At 45.2% G+C, this 19,980-nt stretch overlaps 1 protein-coding gene across 5 annotated transcripts in view; it reads left to right on the top strand.

Moving 5' to 3' along the window:
* Positions 1 to 19,980, top strand: part of pik3c2g (phosphatidylinositol-4-phosphate 3-kinase catalytic subunit type 2 gamma) — a 57,219-nt gene that overhangs the window by 1,860 nt on the left and 35,379 nt on the right. For all 5 annotated transcript variants that reach the window (XR_013204831.1, XM_077232508.1, XM_077232509.1 and 2 more), the window contains 14 exons: positions 2,366 to 2,445; positions 2,643 to 2,986; positions 3,284 to 3,398; positions 3,507 to 3,618; positions 3,701 to 3,771; positions 10,016 to 10,079; positions 10,648 to 10,773; positions 10,866 to 10,887; positions 10,995 to 11,175; positions 12,180 to 12,302; positions 13,885 to 14,013; positions 14,642 to 14,756; positions 18,077 to 18,294; positions 18,373 to 18,558. Coding sequence is in view for 4 of the 5 variants with exons in the window: in XM_077232508.1 (XP_077088623.1) it covers positions 2,366 to 2,445; positions 2,643 to 2,986; positions 3,284 to 3,398; positions 3,507 to 3,618; positions 3,701 to 3,771; positions 10,016 to 10,079; positions 10,648 to 10,773; positions 10,866 to 10,887; positions 10,995 to 11,175; positions 12,180 to 12,302; positions 13,885 to 14,013; positions 14,642 to 14,756; positions 18,077 to 18,294; positions 18,373 to 18,558 (1,886 nt within the window). In the remaining variant the exon portion in view is untranslated. The remainder of the gene's footprint in view (positions 1 to 2,365; positions 2,446 to 2,642; positions 2,987 to 3,283; positions 3,399 to 3,506; positions 3,619 to 3,700; positions 3,772 to 10,015; positions 10,080 to 10,647; positions 10,774 to 10,865; positions 10,888 to 10,994; positions 11,176 to 12,179; positions 12,303 to 13,884; positions 14,014 to 14,641; positions 14,757 to 18,076; positions 18,295 to 18,372; positions 18,559 to 19,980) is intronic.

The following is a 19,980-nucleotide window of genomic DNA, read 5'->3' as shown; positions in this document are numbered from 1 at the left end:
TTAGTGGCAGAAGTGATAGGTCTAACATATTTGTAACACGGAGTCGGCTTTGCAGCCTTGGCTAAATGTAATTTACACGAGACTAGATAATGATCTGAGATGTCGTCGCTCTGCTGCAGAATTTCAACAGCATCAACATTGATTCCATGTGATAATATTAGATCTAGAGTATGATTACGACGATGAGTAGCTCCTGACACGTGTTGTCTAACTCCAGTAGAGTTCAGAATGTCTTTAAATGCCAACCCCATTGCATATTTTTCATTATCTACATGTATATTAAAATCACCAACAATTAGGACTTTATCTGCAGCCTATACTAACTATGATTTTAAACAAGCAATTTCTTTGATAAAGTCTGTATGGTGCCCTGGTGGCCTGTATACAGTAGCCAGCACAAATCTCAAACGTGATTTATCATTTACTAGGGCTGGACCAGAATATTCGAATATTCGTTCGGTGGGTTGGTATTCGATTTGAAAATTTGACATTCGAATATTCGTTATTTTTATTTTTTTTTTGCACACCTGGGATCCCCCGCGAAACGGTTCTCACTCGCGCTTGAATAAGGCCGGCGACACACTGGCTGCATGGCGTGAGCGTCTCAGCTGTGTGGCATGTACGTTTTTATTTCAGCTCCCATGTTAACAGGTTGGAGTTTGCACACTGCCTGTGTGAAACACGCGTCTCAGGCGCGGCTCGAGCCACGCGGAAAATGCGTGCATGCTAGAAATGGAACCGACGCCTAACTGCAACGGGAGTGTTCTCTGGCTAGAGCGCAGAACAGCGGAGTTTGTATGGACCGAAGTGCATGCCTGAGCTTGTGTTTTGGGTTAAGCTGCGTTGCTTTGACATTGTGGAAAATAGAATAATAGAAACAAAATGTATTAGCCTTTTACCCGTTATTATCAATCTAAATTAATCTCGTTTTTAATTTAACTTAATTTCGTTTTTCTTTATTTAAATTTTGTTTTTTCTTTATTTAAGTTTCATTTTTCTTTATTTAAATTTCGTTTTTTCTTTATTTAAGTTTCATTTTTCTTTATTTAAATTTCGTTTTTCTTTATTTAAGTTTCGTTTTTCTTTATTTAAGTTTCGTTTTTCTTTATTTAAATTTATTTTTTTCTTTATTTAAATTTAGTTTTTCCTTATTTAAATTTATTTTTTTCTTTATTTAAATTTCGTTTTTCTTTATTTAAATCTACCCTTTACTGTGTCAGTAATTTGTTAGTCAGAAAAATATTAGACTACCTTAAAAGTATTGCTTAATTTAACAGACCTGTGTGTGTGCGTTTTATATCATAGTGGAGTGTCCGTTCTCGGAGCATATAAACCCTGCCCGCGTGAGGTGCGCTGCTTCCCGCTCGCGCTGTTCTGTAGCTGACTAAAAGTTTATTAATTCTGAACGTGTCGCGTCTCGCGTGTCCATCTATATTGCACCAAATGCAACACTGCACTCCCTTGTGAAGTCGGTTGGATGAACGGTTCTCGAAATAATCAAAATGCAAAAAGACAGACCAACACAGAGATTCCTGCCTTTATTAGTGAAAAGAATATGTTCAGCCCCCTCTCGCCGAAGCTTCGAATATTCGATGTTCATTACTACCGAAGCTTCGAAGCTCAAAAAATGGTATTCGGACCAGCCCTATCATTTACACTAGATAGTGTTACATTAAGCACCAACACTTCAAAATATAGGCTTTTATATATATATATGTATGTATGTATATATTGCTACTGTGATACCACAACCATCCAACCAGCCAATCAATTCCCCACGGACACAATCAATGGCCAAGCCATGTGCTAAATTTTTAATCTGTCCAACTTACATAACGACTTTAAATAGTGTAGAAATGTTGAAAAATATTTGTTGCAGAATGCTGAGCTAATTACGAGTTAACAATGGGTAGATAGATTTCTATAGAGATCTGTTTTCAGAAACATGCATCCTGGTTTGGGTTGGGAATCACAAATTGTTTCCAATTCTGGAATTGAATACTTGAGGTCAGGAATCGGATACTTGATAAGCACACTTCTTATTTGATAAGAATCGCAAGCGATAAGCAGAATCGGAATCATTAAAATTAAAAAGATACCCAACCCAAGTCCTGGTGCATCTTGCCAGGAAAAAAAAAAGATTTCAAAATGACCACCAAGTGTGAACAAGAAAAGGCTTTACTTTTTTTTTACCCCTTTATTTATTTATTTACATTTTTTTTTTACTGCATTCTATGTTTATCATGACTTGCAAAGTGTAAGATTACATTGTTTCCATGGGCCTCACTGTGCAACAGAGGATAATAGACTTTGTTTCAAGCGTTCTATAACCATACATATTGTGATCACTCTCTTATGTCTACAGGACTCTTGGAACATCGATTTAATTGATTCCGCCGAAGGCAGCAACAGCAGAACAGCATTGCTCTGCATGTCAACATCGCGGTAAGATGCATCAATCCTTTTCAACATGCATGCGTACATATATGGCTGTCGAATTTCATCCATGTGTTCTGAATTCACATGTAGATTTTCATTAACGTGAAATTCAATTCACACAGCTACTTTCATAAAGCTCAGTGTTCCAATAATTACTGAGCACATCTGTATGAATTTGTGTCTGTAACGCTGTTGCTTGTCAGAATCCTCTCAGAACACAGCGTGACCCGTGACGAGTCCAGCGGGAGTGTGTCGTGGGGTCGTGACGAGGTCAGCAGGAGTGTGTCGTGGGGTCGTGACGAGGTCAGCGGGAGTGTGTCGTGGGGTCGTGACGAGGTCAGCAGGAGTGTGTCGTGGGGTCGTGACGAGGTCAGCAGGAGTGTGTCGTGGGGTCGTGACGAGGTCAGCAGGAGTGTGTCGTGGGGTCGTGACGAGGTCAGCAGGAGTGTGTTGTGGGCCCGTGTGGATCCTGTGCTCGTGTCCGATGATCTGCTCTTCAGGGTCTCTGTGCCGTGGCTTTCTGTGGAACTACCGATCAGATGGAGACGTAAGCGTTTTTATCAGGACAAACTTTTAAGGACTTATTTATGGATCCAGAATTTTACAGTTTTTAGCACAAGTACATTTAAAGAATCTTTTCTAGATTTGTACTCATTTTGTACATGTACTTTTTAGTTTGTTTTCATTATGTTGTTATGTTTAATATGTATCTGCCATGTAATAGCCGGTGATTCTGATATGGCAATAAACTCAAATACTACTACAACAGATGACACTCTCAGTTTTACATTAGGCTGGAGCTTTTAGGACAGTTTGGCAAACTTCATTGGCATTGTTTTATCAGTAAACAGCACAGCCAGGGAACTGATGGAGGCGGTTCTGGAGACTCAGGATCATAAAGCTAGTGTCAGTGGACAATACCTGATGAAACTCTGTGACTCGGAGGAGTTTCTCAGAAGGTAATTTGAGTAGTGGATCTGATTTTCTTGTTGTTGCTGAACGGAAATGCTCTCTCTGCTGTTGTTTGAGTGCATTAGATATCGATGCCGTTGTTTTACCTCTTCCAGTGATGAAATCTTGGGATCTCACGAACACATCCAGGTGTATCATAAGTTTGCTTCAGATGTTCCCGTGAGGATGATGCTCAGGGACAACGTTGACAAAACCCTGACGCGAGATGTATGACATTTAATTACAGTGGCTCAGAACAATTACTCATTTGAAGAAGCTCATATTGTTATGAGATTGCATGTTTCTGTAGGAGGAAGACGACAGGCAGATGTTTCATTTTAACCAAGTCCTCGCTTCTGCGCGTGCATTTAACACAATAAGGTTTGTTTACATCTGTACTATGAAAGCATAAAGCTCACAAACTCCATTTGTAATGTAATTTGTCTATGTACGTTATTCCTGTATTTTAATGTACATTTCCCTTACCTCTGCTTAGTGCATTTTATTTTTAAATTGAAACATCACTTTATATATGTCACGATTTGCAAAATTAAAATTGATTATGTTGTTAGCTGTGACGTGAATATGTTAATGCAGTCACTGCATTTTCTTACCAACACTGAATTTATTGCATAGTATTAATGAACAATCAATTTCAAAATAGTTTTTCTGTCCTTGATGGACTCGCATCAATTTTATTTGAAATTTTGCACATTAAGGCATATAAATGAATTTTACATTTACATTAAAACCAGAACTGGAACTGACGAGTTCAAATTACATTTTAGAGTTTTAACTTTGTTTTGCTCCAAATGTTGCATATATGCGTACGGGAAATGTACAGAAATAGATTGCCACTATTTCAAATTAGTGATGCATATTGAATATCATTTGTTCTCTGACGAGAGGTTCTCTCGTATTGCGTAAGTTGCTTACGCTACGGGCAAAGTCATCTTTTCTTGAGATATTGAAGCCAAAAATTATCCTTAATTTTCCATTTATTGTCAATGCAGTGCAGCAGCCAGCAGACCTAGAGCAGGCCATCTTGCGTGCTCATTCGCTGCCCTGCGGCAACTGCTGCAGCCTACCACTGAGCCTCGCGCGTTACGCCACGCCCAATGAGGGCCCTCTACGCGTCACAGCCCGCAAGAATGGGGGTGGCTTAGCGTATAAAATTCAGGCTCGGAGGCTCCATCACTGATTTCATCATCTTCAGCGAAGCTCTCCGCATCGCTGGACTCTGAGAGAAGCCGTCTGCCATTGAAACAAGCGACCAGCACGCAGAGGAAAGCGCATAAAGAAGCCGGACGTCTTCGCCACCTTCAGCCTTCTGTGCTTGCTACGCCATCCGGCGTCAAGTATCCTTTTTTAGTGCTACTAGCCTCCTGTGATTGTTCGCCGCCGCGACACTCACTCAGTCTCTGAAAGAGCGCAAGGGTCTTTTTTCAAAATGCCTCGCCTTTCCTGCGGCTTGTGCAGAGCCCCGCTCAGCGCTGGAGACCGCCATGCGATTTGTGCTCTCTGCCTGGGCCCAGACCACGCAGCCCTCGCCCTGGATTCGGGAGGCTGCGTGCACTGTGAAGCCCTTCCACTGTCGACCCTGCGGGCTCGACTAGAAGCCTTCACCACGGACGCGGTCACTCCGCCCTCTGGGCCGCTCAAAAAGAAGCGCCGTTCACAGCGGATACCGGAGCCTGAGGTCATGGTGGTTGCGGAGTTGACGCTTGCTGTCATGAGGGAATCTGAGCGCTCCGCGTTTCTCGACGCGCCGCTCTCTCCTAATGGTCTCTTCAGCCCAGCGGTAAACGGGATCGTCGACCGCTTCTCCGAAGTGCAGAAGACCTCGCAAGCCATGAACCTCTTCTTGCCTTGACGCTCTAGCTCCGCTGCAAGTCGGCCACGTGAGCTGCCTGCACGAAACGCCAGCCGGCGCCCAGCTCAGGCCCAGCCTTCGCAGCGTCGACAGGGCGGCCGCCCTTGATCGCGCTAATTCAGCCTCCACAGGCCGCCTCCCCCCCGGCCCAAGATTGCGTTGAAGCCCACCTAGCAATAGCAGAGAGGAAAAGACGGTTGGGTCTCGCTGCGGCTGGATCACCATCAAAAAATCTCGTCCTGTCAGTTCCCTCAGAGAAGGCTACTGCAGACGTACTTTTAGCAGCCAACGAGTCGGCAACACAGCCTGCTCGCCTGCACACAACCGCCGTTGTCATGGCGACCCAGAGAAATCTCAAAAAGAGTATAATTCCTGGTCATCCGGCTCACGCCGTTGGTGTTTTAAGTGTACAAAAAATGTCCACAAATCAGTGCTCACCCCTACACATAAACACGATGCCCCCCGTGTCTCACACACTGGCAGAGCCCACTCTCATAAAGCTGGCAAATAACGCTCGAGTGCTGGATGTAGAGAATGTGGCTATAAATCTGTGCTCACACCTAGGGGTGGGCGATATCTCGATATTTAAAATATATCGAGATATTTTTCAAACACGATATGGATTTTGACATATCGTATATATTGATATATTGTTTATATTTAATTCTGATTTCGCCGCTTTGTCTTCTCTGCGCTGTGCTCGCCCCCGCCTCCTTGCTTTTGTTCCCCCTCCCCTCGCGTGTTGTCTCATTCAACATGGCGGCGCCCGCAACTAGCCCGGAGACTACAGAACTCGTCTAAAAAGATCGTCTTAAATGCTGTCTTACATGCACTTCTTGAGGCACACACGCACACTAGCAAACACACGCAAGGTCTCTCGCTCTCTGTCCCTCTCTGGCGTGCGCGCGCTACACGGTGCTCTCTCCCTATCTGCCGTGCGCACGCTACACGGTTTGAACCATGGTTTGAACATTCACACAGCCTTTCGAAAACGATACATTTCCCGGCACAACTTATTAAAAAGGATGACAATCCCGGTAAAAAGGGACAGGTGGCAATTATTTTTGTATACAGCAATTAATTTGTATACAATTATTATTTTTGAATACAGGGATTTTTTTTTAAAATGTCACAGAAGCACTTTGGACTACATGAACTGCCTACCTCTTTGCACTCCAATAAAAAAAAAAAGACTGTGGTATTTGGCATATTTGTTTTTGCATTAGTTTTTGTTTGGTTATTTTTCCTGTAAAGATATCGAGATATATATCGTATATCGAGATATAGCAAAATATATCGAGATATATTTTTTGCTCCATATCGCCCAGCCCTACTCACACCTACTCGCTACCCGCTCTGTTACACGGCCACAACAGCCTCTTGGCCAAGTTATGAATGTAAGTCAAGTGCCGCTCACGAGCGCTCACGCTTACTGACAAACACTTCGCCCCAGGCTCTTCTCGCGCTCAATGTTATCACAAAACGTTCCCCATTCACAGCTTTCGGGACGCCACAAGTGATACAGTCAGCCACTGCTGTCAGCGAGCCGCCGTGTCCGAGATCCGAGGGCGCGGGTGCCCCGCACACACCTCTGGTTCAGTTTCCCGAGCCCACGAAGTGAGGCTATCGGAACCCGTAGTTCATTCTGCCCCTAGCTACACATGTAAAAGCATGGGAAGCTATTCCAGGGGTGTCAGAATGTGTGCTGAGCACAATAAGACAAGGCTATTCACTTCAGTTCGCTCGCCGTCCCCCTCGCTTTCGAGCACGGAACAAGACGAAAGTGAAAGCGGATGTAGCGCATCTACTCCACGCAGAAATAGCCAAACTGTTGTGCAAAGGGGCGATAGAACCAGTACCTTTTCTCTGAGCGAGTCAGGCTTTTACAGCTGCTATTTTCTCGTACCCAAGAAGGATGGAGCTCTAAGACCTATCTTAGATCTGAGATATTTGAACAAAGCTCTCATGAGAAGACCGTTCAAAATGCTCACGACCAGACAAATCCTCGCACAAGTTCGCCCGAGGGACTGGTTTATCTCTCTCGATCTGAAAGATGCATACTTTCAGATTCCGATAGTACCCCGTCACAGGCCATTCTTGAGATTCGCCTTCGACAGTCGGGTATATCAATACACCGTCCTCCCGTTCGGCCTGTCTTTGGCACCCCGTACATTTACGAAGTGCATGGATGCGGTTCTCGCCCCCTTGAGAAAACAAGGCTTGCGAATTCTGAACTATTTGGATGATTGGCTGATTTTAGCACAGTCAGAGATAGAACTGTTATCTCACAGAACAGTGCTCCTCAGTCATCTGGAAAGCCTGGGTCTCACGCTCAACTGGACCAAGAGCTCATTACTGCCCAGTCAGTCAGTTTCCTTTCTAGGAATAGAACTGGATTCTGTGGCTATGACGGCCCGTTTATCGACACAGAGTGCATGCCGTGTCCGACACCTGGCCGCATCTTTCCAGGAGGGGAGCATCGCTTCTCTGAAAACATTCCAGAGGTTGCTGGGCTGTATGGCATCGGCTGCGGCTGTGCTTCAGCTGGGCCTGCTGCGCATGCGCCCGCTGCAACGCTGGTTGAGCGCCCGAGTGCCTCACCAGGATTGGGGTTCAGGCCGCAGATGGATCTGAGTGACTCAGAGCTGCGTTTCAGCTCTGCAGCCCTGGTTAGCGGCCGACTGGTACCAGCAGGGGGTGTCCGCTCGGACAACATGTCTGTGGTGTCCTACATAAACCGTCAGGGCGGTGTCAATTTGGTGCCCAAATTTGGCCCAGCCTCCCACTTTATGCTTTCCCTCCGGTCTCTGTTACCACAGGTAATCAAGAGGATAGGGAAACGTGCCACTCGGTGCTCCTTATAGCCCCTCGCTGGGAGAATAAAATCTGGTTCCCGGAGCTGATGCGGCTGTCACACACAGCCCCTTGGCCGATTCCGGTGAGGAGAGATCTCCTCTCTCAAGCCCGCCGCTCAATCTGGCATCCCCATCCAGAGCGCTGGTCTCTGCACGCATGGTTAATCAACGGATACCCGTTGTCCTGCCAGAAGGAGTGATGAACACTATTACGCAATCTGGGGCTCCCTCTACGAGGCGGCTCTACGCATCTAAATGGTCGGTGTTCTCCAAATGGTGTGCTGATAGAGATCTAGACCCACGAACGTGTGGTGTCCTGTGGTTGCTTGGCTTTCTTCAAGAGCTGTTGGATAAGGGCAGGTCCCCATCCAAGCTTAAAGTATATGTGGTGGCCGTTGCAGCGTTCACTGAGTCGACGCGCGGTCAGTCAATAGGAAGAAACGAGCTTGTCATCGACTTCCTTAGAGGAGCCAGAAGGATGAATCCCCCGCGACCCCCGTCGGTTCCCATGTGGGATCTTTTCTTGGTCCTGGAGGCCCTGAAAGCTTTCCCCTTTGAACCGATAGACTCCGTGGACCTAAAGTACCTCTTGCTCAAAACCGTTATTCTGATGGCTCTGTCATCAGTCAAACTTGTGGGGGATTTACATTAGCGCTGTGTGTCTTGAGTTCGGACCAAATGACTCTAAAGTCATCCTCAAACCAAGGCATGGCTATGTCCTTAAAGTGTTGGGCACTCCCTTCAGAGCGCAGGTCATTTCTCTATTGGCTCTGCCAGGATCCGATAGCGAGAGCGATGTTAATCTCCTCTGCCCCGTCAGGGCGCTGAGGGCTTACATTACACGCTCCGCCCCTTTCAGGCGTTCGAAACAGCTCTTGTCTAGTTTGGTGGGCGCACCAAGGGTCTCCCCGCCTCGAAACAGAGTCTGTCCAGATGGATAGTGGAAGCTATCGCATCTGCTCATGTCTCTAAAGGTCTGCAATGCCCCTTGGGCATTAGGGCTCAATCCACCAGAGGTGTGGCCTCTTCGTGGGCTTGGTCCAGCAGGATTTCCATTCAGGACATTTGTGAGGCGGCAGGCTGGGCCTCCCAGTCCACATTTGTTAGGTTTTATAACCTGGAAGTTCCCGCCCTGCAGGCTAGACTTCTGTCAGTGTGAGCGGTGTGTTTATCCTGCCCAGATTATCATGCGCAGACTACTCTCATTCGACCTTAGCTCTCCTGGTTGAGCTGCACTGTATGGTGAATATTTATATGGACCGGCAACGCCGCTCCTTATGCCCTATTTGTGCTTATAACTTGTGCTGGCCCGCATTGCTGGCCACCTGTTCCCACTTATCTATGTTCCCCGGGAATCCCTGGGACTCATGAAGTAGATGCTGGGCGCGCACGGCGATGAGAATGGGTTCCCATAGCGTAAGCAACTTCCGCAATACGTGAGAACTTCTCGTAAGAGAACGTACTCGCTTGCATACTTAACCTCGGTTCTCTCTAGAAGAGGGAACGAGTATTGCGTAACCCGACCGTGCAGGCGCCACGAGCGATTTTCGCTTCAGCTGATGAAACCAGTGACGCAGCCTCCGAGCCAGACTTTTATTCGCTAAGCCACCCCCATTTTGGCGGGCTGTGACGCGTAGAGGGCGGTACATCACGCGTGAGGCTCAGTGGTAGGCTGCTGCAGTTGCCGCACGGCAGCCAATGAGCACGCAAGATGGCCTGCTCTAGGTCTGCTGGCTGCTGCACTGCGTTGACAATAAATGGAAAATTAAGGATAATTTTTGGCTTCAATATCTAGAGAAAAGATGACTTTACCCGTAGCGTAAGCAACTTAAGCAATACTCGTTCCCTCTTCTAGAGAGAACCGAGGTTACGTATGTAACGGAGTACGTTCTCTTAGGTCGTGTCTGCAGGAGAAACTAAATATCTACAGCAAGGAAGTAAACGAGCTCATGAGAAGCCAGGTTTGTGTTTCACTGACTTCCACATGCATGATTGAAATGCTTAGAAATACTGTACATATTGTAGAGTTTATTCTGAATGATCTGAGTAGCTTCATCAGTTGATGAATGGACTGTAGTCAAGTTGTCAAAATGATATTGTGTAATTCTGAAACAAATTTGATTCAGCTGCAAACCATCTCTACAGGACACAATATTCTCATTATTCCAATCCAAATCAGTAATATTGCTGATTATTAAAGGAATGGTTCACTTAAAAATGAAAATTGTCATCATTTACTCACCCTCAAGTTGTTTCAAACATGTATGAATTTATTTCTTCTGCTGAATAATGGAAGATTTTTTGAAGAATGTGGGTAACCAAACAGTTGATGTACCCCAGTGACAGTATTTCCCCCTACAATGGGAGTCAATGAGGTCCATCAGCTGTTTAGTTACCGACATTCTTCAAAAAATCTTGAGTAAATGATGACAGAATTTTCATTTTGAAGTGAACTATTCCTTTAAGTTACCTGACAGCTGCTGAAGCGCTCAGAGACATGACTGAATGTAATGAGCAAGTGTGTGTCAGTGTGGTGTGTGTGTGAGTGCGGTCGTGGACAGCGTTGCCGGTGTGTGTGAGCAGATGTGTGGCGTCACTACAGCCGACCTAGAGGAGGCCGTCGGGCGGCTCAAGCGCTTCGGTCCTCTCGCACGGGTATGCGTCACATCTTACTCTCACTGCATGTGGGTCACTGAAGGAATTTAATTTCCAGGAATTATTATTAATTACAATGTTCTTTTGCCTAGACTCCAGTGGACTGTGAAACTGGTGAGTCTTAAATAAAGTGATGTTTTGAAACATGTTTGATCTATAGGGGACGAGTGGTTTGTCTGTGGTTTGCGTGTCTTTGTAAGCGTGAAGTCTGCATGTTTCAGCTGTAGTCGAGCTCCATCAAGCTCTGCTGAAGCTGCTCCACATTTTCTTCACAAACTTTGATCTGGACTTCAGAGGACCGGATGTTCCCGATCTGCCAACATCCGACGTCCGGCTCAACACCCGCATGCTTCAGCTCGACCTGACCGGCTTCTACAGGCTTCTGTCCGACTGGGTCCACGGGTACGACCAGTGCAGATCACACACATGCTCACACCAGTGCAGAACACACACACATACACACACACCAGTGCAGAACACACACACACACGCTCACACCAGTGCAGAACACGCTCACACCAGTGGAGAACACACACACACACACACACACCAGTGCAGAACACACACATCTCAAGGAGATTAGTTCAGCATTTTTGCTTTGATTAAGCTTGCTGCCACTGTGTAGAGGTAACTGGTGTATTGGTCACCAGAAAACTTGGGGATTGGTAACAGGTTTTTGTTTTCAAGTTAAACTTCAGTCAAATGAAAGATTTAAGTACAAGAACTCAAACCAAACATTTTATAGCACCTTATTTTACAGTTTTGTTCCCCATGTACATACTATAATCACAATAACTGGGTAGTAACTAGATGCAAACCCTGAACCCGCCGCTAACCTTGAACGTAACCCTGCAGTTTCACTCAAACCAGAATTTATTCAGACACCTTGCTCTCCTCACTTAGATAAATAAACTATAGTGTCCTGCACCCACTAGTAAAAAAATCAACAATTATATATGGTGTCTGAATAATTTTTGGTTTGACTGTACCTTATATTACCCAGAACTTTCTCAGTAAGTGCACAGCCATGTACTGTAAAATAAAGTGTAACCAAACTGTTTTCTTGACAAGTTCACATTACTAGAAAATTTTGTGGAAACAGATTGCCTTAAATTTCTTTTAAGGCAATCTTTGTTTTTTTCTTAAAAAAGTTTTACTAAAAATTGTAAGTTGTTAATACAAACAAAAAAGTGTTGGGACAACAATGGGCCATGCATTAATTAAACTATAAACACTGCTCAAATACTTTGTGTGTCTGCAACTCAACTGAATGAAATGAATAAAACTAAAAACATCACTTTACCTCAAATTAGCAGTAATAGCATACATGCATGAACTAATGTAACTAGCTAATAGCTAATAAGCACAGAGAACCTTGAATGAATGAGATGTGGTGTGTGTTTCAGCTACGATCACTTCACCGTGAGCTGCGCGCTCACACACTGCGGCAGGAATCTGACGGAACCGGTTCTGTGTGAGAACATCAGCACGTCACTGCAGCAGAACTGCAAGATCCACTGCAACCGCCTGTAAGAAACCAGTTTCGAGTTTATCAAAGGCGTCATGAACTATATCTATTTGGATTTGTGTATTATGCCATTTTTTGGGATTGGGTTTAAAAGGGAAGAAGACCTATTCTGCTTTTCTCCATGTTTATCTCTCTTGAGTGTGTAATGTTGCTTTTTGAGCATGTCAAGCTCCAGTCCTTCTCTATATCAGTGTCAGTGTTTCTGAACTCCTGAAACGCCTCCATTGTATCTTGAGTTTCTTTCGGGAACGAACACGTCACAATATTCCTCATTATAATAATTAATGCGCAGAATAAAGGGGCGGGGCCTGGTTGAGGTAGTTAGTAGTTGAGTTCTCAGCGGGCCGGGTTCGGGTCGAAAATATAAGCAAATGACTCGGGTCGGGTCGGACCTCGGGCTTAATCTTTTCCGCTCAGTGAAAATTTGTTTTTCATTAATCATCGCTGCTGTTTACCGTAACGTAACGCAACGTGCACCGCGGGGGCCGACCCGACGCCTTTAGCCTGGAGAAGAAGATGGAGTTGGTGGAAAGTTAACTTGCCGCAGGTGAATTCACCGTCGCTACAGGAGTGGGAAATCAGAGGTCTGGAAAGTGTTTGGAGTGGTGCTGGATTCTGATGGAAATTCTACAGGTTATGTGCAATGCTCAAAATGCAAGGTGCTGATGAAATATGACAGCAAAAAAAACAGGGTCGTCCAGAAGATTTTTATTTGAGGCATATTTAGTAGCCTATATAGCGTATTATATATTTAAAGTTTGTTTCAGTTGTGTGTATTGTTTGTAGGCTATTGTTAAAAGATGTGAACATTAAAGGTTGATTTGAATTCCTGTCTGCTGGTCATGATAAAAGCCTACGTGTATGAGAAAAAAAAGGGAAAAAGAGAAAAGGCTCTGGCCGCGGGCCGGGTTCGGGCAGATAATTCATGTTGATGTGTCGGGTTGCATCGGGTCCGGGCTTTAAAAGCCACGGGTCGGGTCGGGTTGTAATTTTCAGGCCCGTTGAGAACTCTAGTTAGTTGTGTGTTAAACTGGCGGTTATGGAAAGGGGCGGGACATTTCCCAAACACACTCGAAGTGCTTGACCAATCACAACACACTGCTCCAGCCGACCAATCAGAGCACAGTGTGCTTTTCAGAAGGAGGGGCTTCATAGAGACAGGAAGTAAACAGAGCGTTACTGACAGACTGGGAAGAGAGGAGCCGCAACAATGGAGAATATGAGGAAAATAATCAACATTCAAGCAGGAAAACCTGTTCTAGTAGAGCCTGAAAACAACATCAAGACCCTGAGAAAGTGCACAGCAGCTTCTGTTTAATAGGAGTTTTAATTAACGTCTACCTTCACTAAAAAATGCGCTCTGGGTGTTTATATGCTGGAAAACTCTTATTATGCTCAACATGGTGAGCAAGTTAAGGGTAAGATTATTCATTAGGATAAATAAAACATCAGGATACATGTTCTATGATTCAGTTATCTAGTGAGCTCCCTGCTGTAAAACATGGGATTGAGTGACTGACATTTCAGAGTAAAATATGTTTTTCACCCTGATGTTCTTTCTGTTTCTGTTGTGTGTGTTTCAGATTGGTGTTTCCTGTTCCAGTTAGAGAGCTGCCATATGAATCAATGTTGACCTTTCATCTGTTGGGCTCAAAACAGTCCAGAAACCCTGAGCTTCTCTGCTGGGCGGCACTTCCTCTCTTCAACAACAAGTATGTCATCAAAACATGCTTTCATAAAGCACTGATTTCTCTTACTTGTCTTCTATCTGTCTGCTGTTTCTCAGATGCTCTACACACACGTGCACGAACGCAAACACACATTCCTGCTGACTCGAACAGTTTTCCAGTGCTTGTCACTGAAACTACAGGTGAAATTGTTTGGTAACAACAAGGATTTTAGATTTCATAAATTATAACAATGATGAAAGATGATAATGAAACGATTTCAAGTCAAACATATTGTCAACAACAATATAGAACGCAGTAAAAAAATAAGGCAGCAAGAAATAAACAATATACTTACCAAAATATCAATCATAAAAGTGAACTTTGTCAACAATTATCTGTCCCACCAGGATTTTTGTGGGAGGTTTTTTTTTGCGTCCCAAAGTGACAGAAAATGCTGCTGTTCTTAAACAGTTGTTGCGTGTTATGTGTTGTTTTGCAGTAAAAGCCCATTAGTAAACATGATGTACTTGTGTAATTTGTGTCAGTGACAGTAAGAGTACACTTAGCTGTCAATACTTTTATGCATAATTACTGAATTTGTGGTTCTGGACCGCCATGGTTCGAGCCATGTGGCTCTGTGAGCTGCTGTGATTGATGTTGTGTGTTGCAGGACTCTGGTTCACGGCACGGTTCTGCTGAGCATGTCCACACAGGTGCCGCCCAGGTGTCCTCCGTCATCAGCACTGACCCACGGCCATCGGCAGCCCACAGGGGTCATTCTGCAGGTCAGCTCGTCCGTACCGCACACACACACACGTGCTCTGGAAACATCAGTACCGTATACACACACACACACGTGCTCTGGAAACATCAGTACCGTATACACACACACACACGTGCTCTGGAAACATATAAGTACCGTACACACACACGTGCTCTGGAAACATCAGTACCGTACACACACACACACACACACACACATACACACACACACACACACACACACACACACACACACACGTGATCTGGAAACATCAGTACCGTACACACGCACACACACGTGCTCTGGAAACGTCAGTACTGTGCACACACACATGCTCTGGACACATCAGTACCGTACACACACACACACTCGTGCTCTGGAAATATCAGTACTGTACATACACACACACGTGCTCTTGAAACATCAGTACCATACACACACACACGAACGTGCTCTGGAAACATCCGTACTGACACACACACACACACACACACACACATGTGCTGTGGAAACATCAGTACCGTACACACGCACACACACGTGCTCTGGAAACGTCAGTACCGTACACACACACACACACGTGCTCTGGAAACGTCAGTACCGTACACACACACGCACACATGCTCTGGACACATTAGTACCGTACACACACACATGCTCTGGAAACGTCAGTACCGTACACACACACACACACATGCTCTGGAAATATCAGTACCGTACACACACACACACACACGTGCTCTGGACACATCAGTACCGTAAACACACACACGTGCTCTGGAAACATCAGCACCGTACACACACACGTGCTCTGGACACATCAGCACCGTACACACACACATGCTCTGGAAACGTCAGTACCGTACACACACACACGTGCTCTGGAAACGTCAATACCGTACACACACGCACACGTGCTCTGGAAACGTCAGTACCGTACACACACACGTGCTCTGGACACATCAGTACCGTACACACACACATGCTCTGGAAACATCAATACCGTGCACACACACATGCTCTGGAAATGTCAGTACCGTACACACACACACGTGCTCTGGAAACGTCAATACCGTACACACACACTCACGTGCTCTGGAAACGTCAGTACCGTACACACACACACGTGCTCTTGACACATCAGGACCGCACACACACACACGTGCTCTGGACACATCAGTACCATACACACACACACGTGCTCTGGACACATCAGTACCATACACACACACACGTGCTCTGGACACATCAGTACCGTAAACACACACATGTGCCCTAGAAACATCAATACCATATACACACACACGTGCTCTGGAAACATCAGCACCGTACACACACACACACACACACACACACACACACACACACACGTGCTCTGGAAACGTCAATACCGTATACACACACACACACGTGCTCTGGAAACGTCAGTACCGTACACACACACACACGTGCTCTGGACACATCAGTACCATACACACACACACGTGCTCTGGACACATCAGTACCATACACACACACACGTGCTCTGGACACATCAGTACCATACACACACACACGTGCTCTGGACACATCAGTACCGTAAACACACACATGTGCCCTAGAAACATCAATACCATATACACACACACGTGCTCTGGAAACATCAGCACCGTACACACACACACACACACACACACACACACACACACACACACGTGCTCTGGAAACGTCAATACCGTACACACACACACACACGTGCTCTGGAAACGTCAGTACCGTACACACACACACACACACACACACGTGCTCTGGAAACGTCAGTACCGTACACAAACACACACACACACACACACACACACACACGTGCTCTGGAAACGTCAGTACCGTACACACACACACGTGCTCTGGAAACATCAGTACCGTACACACACACACACACACTCATGCTCTGGAAACATCAGTACCGTAAACACACACATGTGCCCTAGAAACATCAATACCATATACACACACACGTGCTCTGGAAACATCAGCACCGTACACACACACACACACACACACACACACACACACACACACACACACACACACACACACACACACGTGCTCTGGAAACGTCAATACCGTACACACACACACGTGCTCTGGAAACGTCAGTACCGTACACACACACACGTGCTCTGGAAACGTCAGTACCGTACACACACACACACGTGCTCTGGAAACGTCAGTACCGTACACAAACACACACACACACACACGTTCTCTGGAAACGTCAGTACCGTACACACACACACACATGCTCTGGAAACATCAGTACCGTACACACACACACGTGCTCTGGACACATCAGTACCGCACACACACACACACACGTGCTCTGGACACGACAGTACCGTACACACACACACACGTGCTCTGGAAACATCAGTACCGTACACACACACACACACACACACGTGCTCTGGAAACCTCAGTACCGTACACACACACGTGCTCTGGAAACATCAGTACCGTACACACACACGTTCTGGACACATCAGTACCGTACACAGTACACACACACACATGTGCTCTGGAAACATCAGTACCGTACACACACACACGTGCTCTTGAAAAATCAGTACCGTACACAAACACACACACACACACACACACACATGCTCTGGAAACATCAGTACCGTACACACACACACATGCTCTGGAAACGTCAGTACCGTACACAAACACACACACACACACACACACACACACACACATGCTCTGGAAACATCAGTACCGTACACACACACACATGCTCTGGAAACATCAGTACCGTACACACACACACACACACACACACACACACACACACGTGCTCTGGAAAAATCAGTACCGTACACACACACACACACACGTTCTGGACACATCATTACCGTACACACACACACACACACACACACACACACACACACACACACACACACACACACACACACACACACACACACATGCTCTGGAAACATCAGTACCGTACACACACACACACACACACGTTCTGGACACATCAGTACCGTACACAAACACACACACACACGTTCTGGACACATCAGTACCGTACACACACACACACACGTGCTCTGGAAACATCAGTACCGTACACACACACACACACACACACACACACACGTGCTCTGGAAACATCAGTACCGTACACACACACAGACATGCTCTGGAAACATCAGTACCGTACACACACACACACGTTCTCTGGAAACATCAGTACCGTACACACACACGTGCTCTGGAAACATCAGTACCATACACACACTTATGGCTTAAGTTCATAAATGAAATCTCCTTCATGTGTGTTTGTGTGTGAAGCTTGGTTTCCCAGACTCTGAGCAGTGGCGATACGAGCGAGCGGCCGCACGGCCCGGGTCAGTCCTCGAGTCTCCTGCGTGTGAACCTGCGTGTGATCCTGCGTGTGAACCTGCGTGTGATCCTGCGTGTGAACCTGCGTGTGATCCTGCGTGTGAACCTGCGTGTGAAGAGCTGCAGAAGAGAATAGCAGACGTGTCTCAGAAACACTGCCTGTCGCTGTCAGTATAAGATAACCCTCTCCTGAACCTGTGGGTAATGTGGACACTGATGTCACTTCCTCTGTTGATCGCCCGCAGGTTGACTGAGAACGAGAAGGTGTTCCTGTGGAGCAGACGGCACGCGTGCAGCTCGAGGAACTCACTCCTACACCTGGTGTTGGGCAGCGCTCCTCAGTGGAGACCGCAGGACCAGCCCGAGATCTACGGGATCCTGCAGCACTGGGGCATCAGCTGCGAGGAGGCCCTGTTCCTCCTGAGCCACGAGTACGTGCTGTTTCTGTTACCTTTCACAGCTTCAATAGACAAGGGTTACGGTATCATTTCTTAAAGAGATAGTTCACCCAAAAATTTAAATTAGCTCATGATTTACTCGCCCTCAAGACATAAAAGTGCATCTATCCATGATAAAAGTGCATCTGTCCATAATAAAAGTGCATCTATCCATGATAAAAGTGCATCTGTCCATAATAAAAGTGCATCTATCCATCATAAAAGTGCATCTGTCCATCATAAAAGTGCATCTGTCCATCATAAAAGTGCATCTATCCATGATAAAAGTGCATCTATCCATGATAAAAGTGCATCTATCCATGATAAAAGTGCATCTGTCCATGATAAAAGTGCATCTATCCATGATAAAAGTGCATCTGTCCATGATAAAAGTGCATCTGTCCATCATAAAAGTGCATCTATCCATCATAAAAGTGCATCTATCCATCATAAAAGTGCATCTGTCCATCATAAAAGTGCATCTGTCCATCATAAAAGTGTATCTATCCATCATAAAAGTGCATCTGTCCATCATAAAAGTGCATCTATCCATGATAAAAGTGCATCTGTCCATCATAAAAGTGCATCTATCCATGATAAAAGTGCATCTATCCATCATAAAAGTGCATCTGTCCATCATAAAAGTGCATCTGTCCATCATAAAAGTGCATCTATCCATCATAAAAGTGCATCTGTCCATCATAAAAGTGTATCTATCCATCATAAAAGTGCATCTGTCCATCATAAAAGTGCATCTGTCCATCATAAAAGTGCATCTATCCATGATAAAAGTGCATCTGTCCATCATAAAAGTGTATCTATCCATGATAAAAGTGCATCTATCCATCATAAAAGTGCATCTATCCATCATAAAAGTGCATCTGTCCATCATAAAAGTGCATCTATCCATGATAAAAGTGCATCTATCCATCATAAAAGTGCATCTGTCCATCATAAAAGTGCATCTATCCATCATAAAAGTGCATCTGTCCATCATAAAAGTGCATCTATCCATGATAAAAGTGCATCTATCCATCATAAAAGTGCATCTGTCCATCATAAAAGTGCATCTATCCATCATAAAAGTGCATCTGTCCATCATAAAAGTGCATCTATCCATCATAAAAGTGCATCTATCCATCATAAAAGTGCATCTGTCCATGATAAGAAGTGCATCTATCCATGATAAAAGTGCATCTATCCATCATAAAAGTGCATCTGTCCATCATAAAAGTGCATCTGTCCATCATAAAAGTGCATCTATCCATCATAAAAGTGCATCTATCCATCATAAAAGTGCATCTGTCCATCATAAAAGTGCATCTATCCATCATAAAAGTGCATCTGTCCATCATAAAAGTGCATCTGTCCATCATAAAAGTGCATCTATCCATCATAAAAGTGCATCTGTCCATC

This window comes from Siphateles boraxobius, unplaced genomic scaffold, assembly GCF_051911475.1.
Source record: "Siphateles boraxobius isolate OS27281-9 unplaced genomic scaffold, OSU_SipBor_1 172, whole genome shotgun sequence".
NCBI lineage: Eukaryota > Metazoa > Chordata > Actinopteri > Cypriniformes > Leuciscidae > Siphateles > Siphateles boraxobius.
Note: the sequence above shows the minus strand (reverse complement) of the source record. Positions and strands in the feature narration are given on the sequence as shown.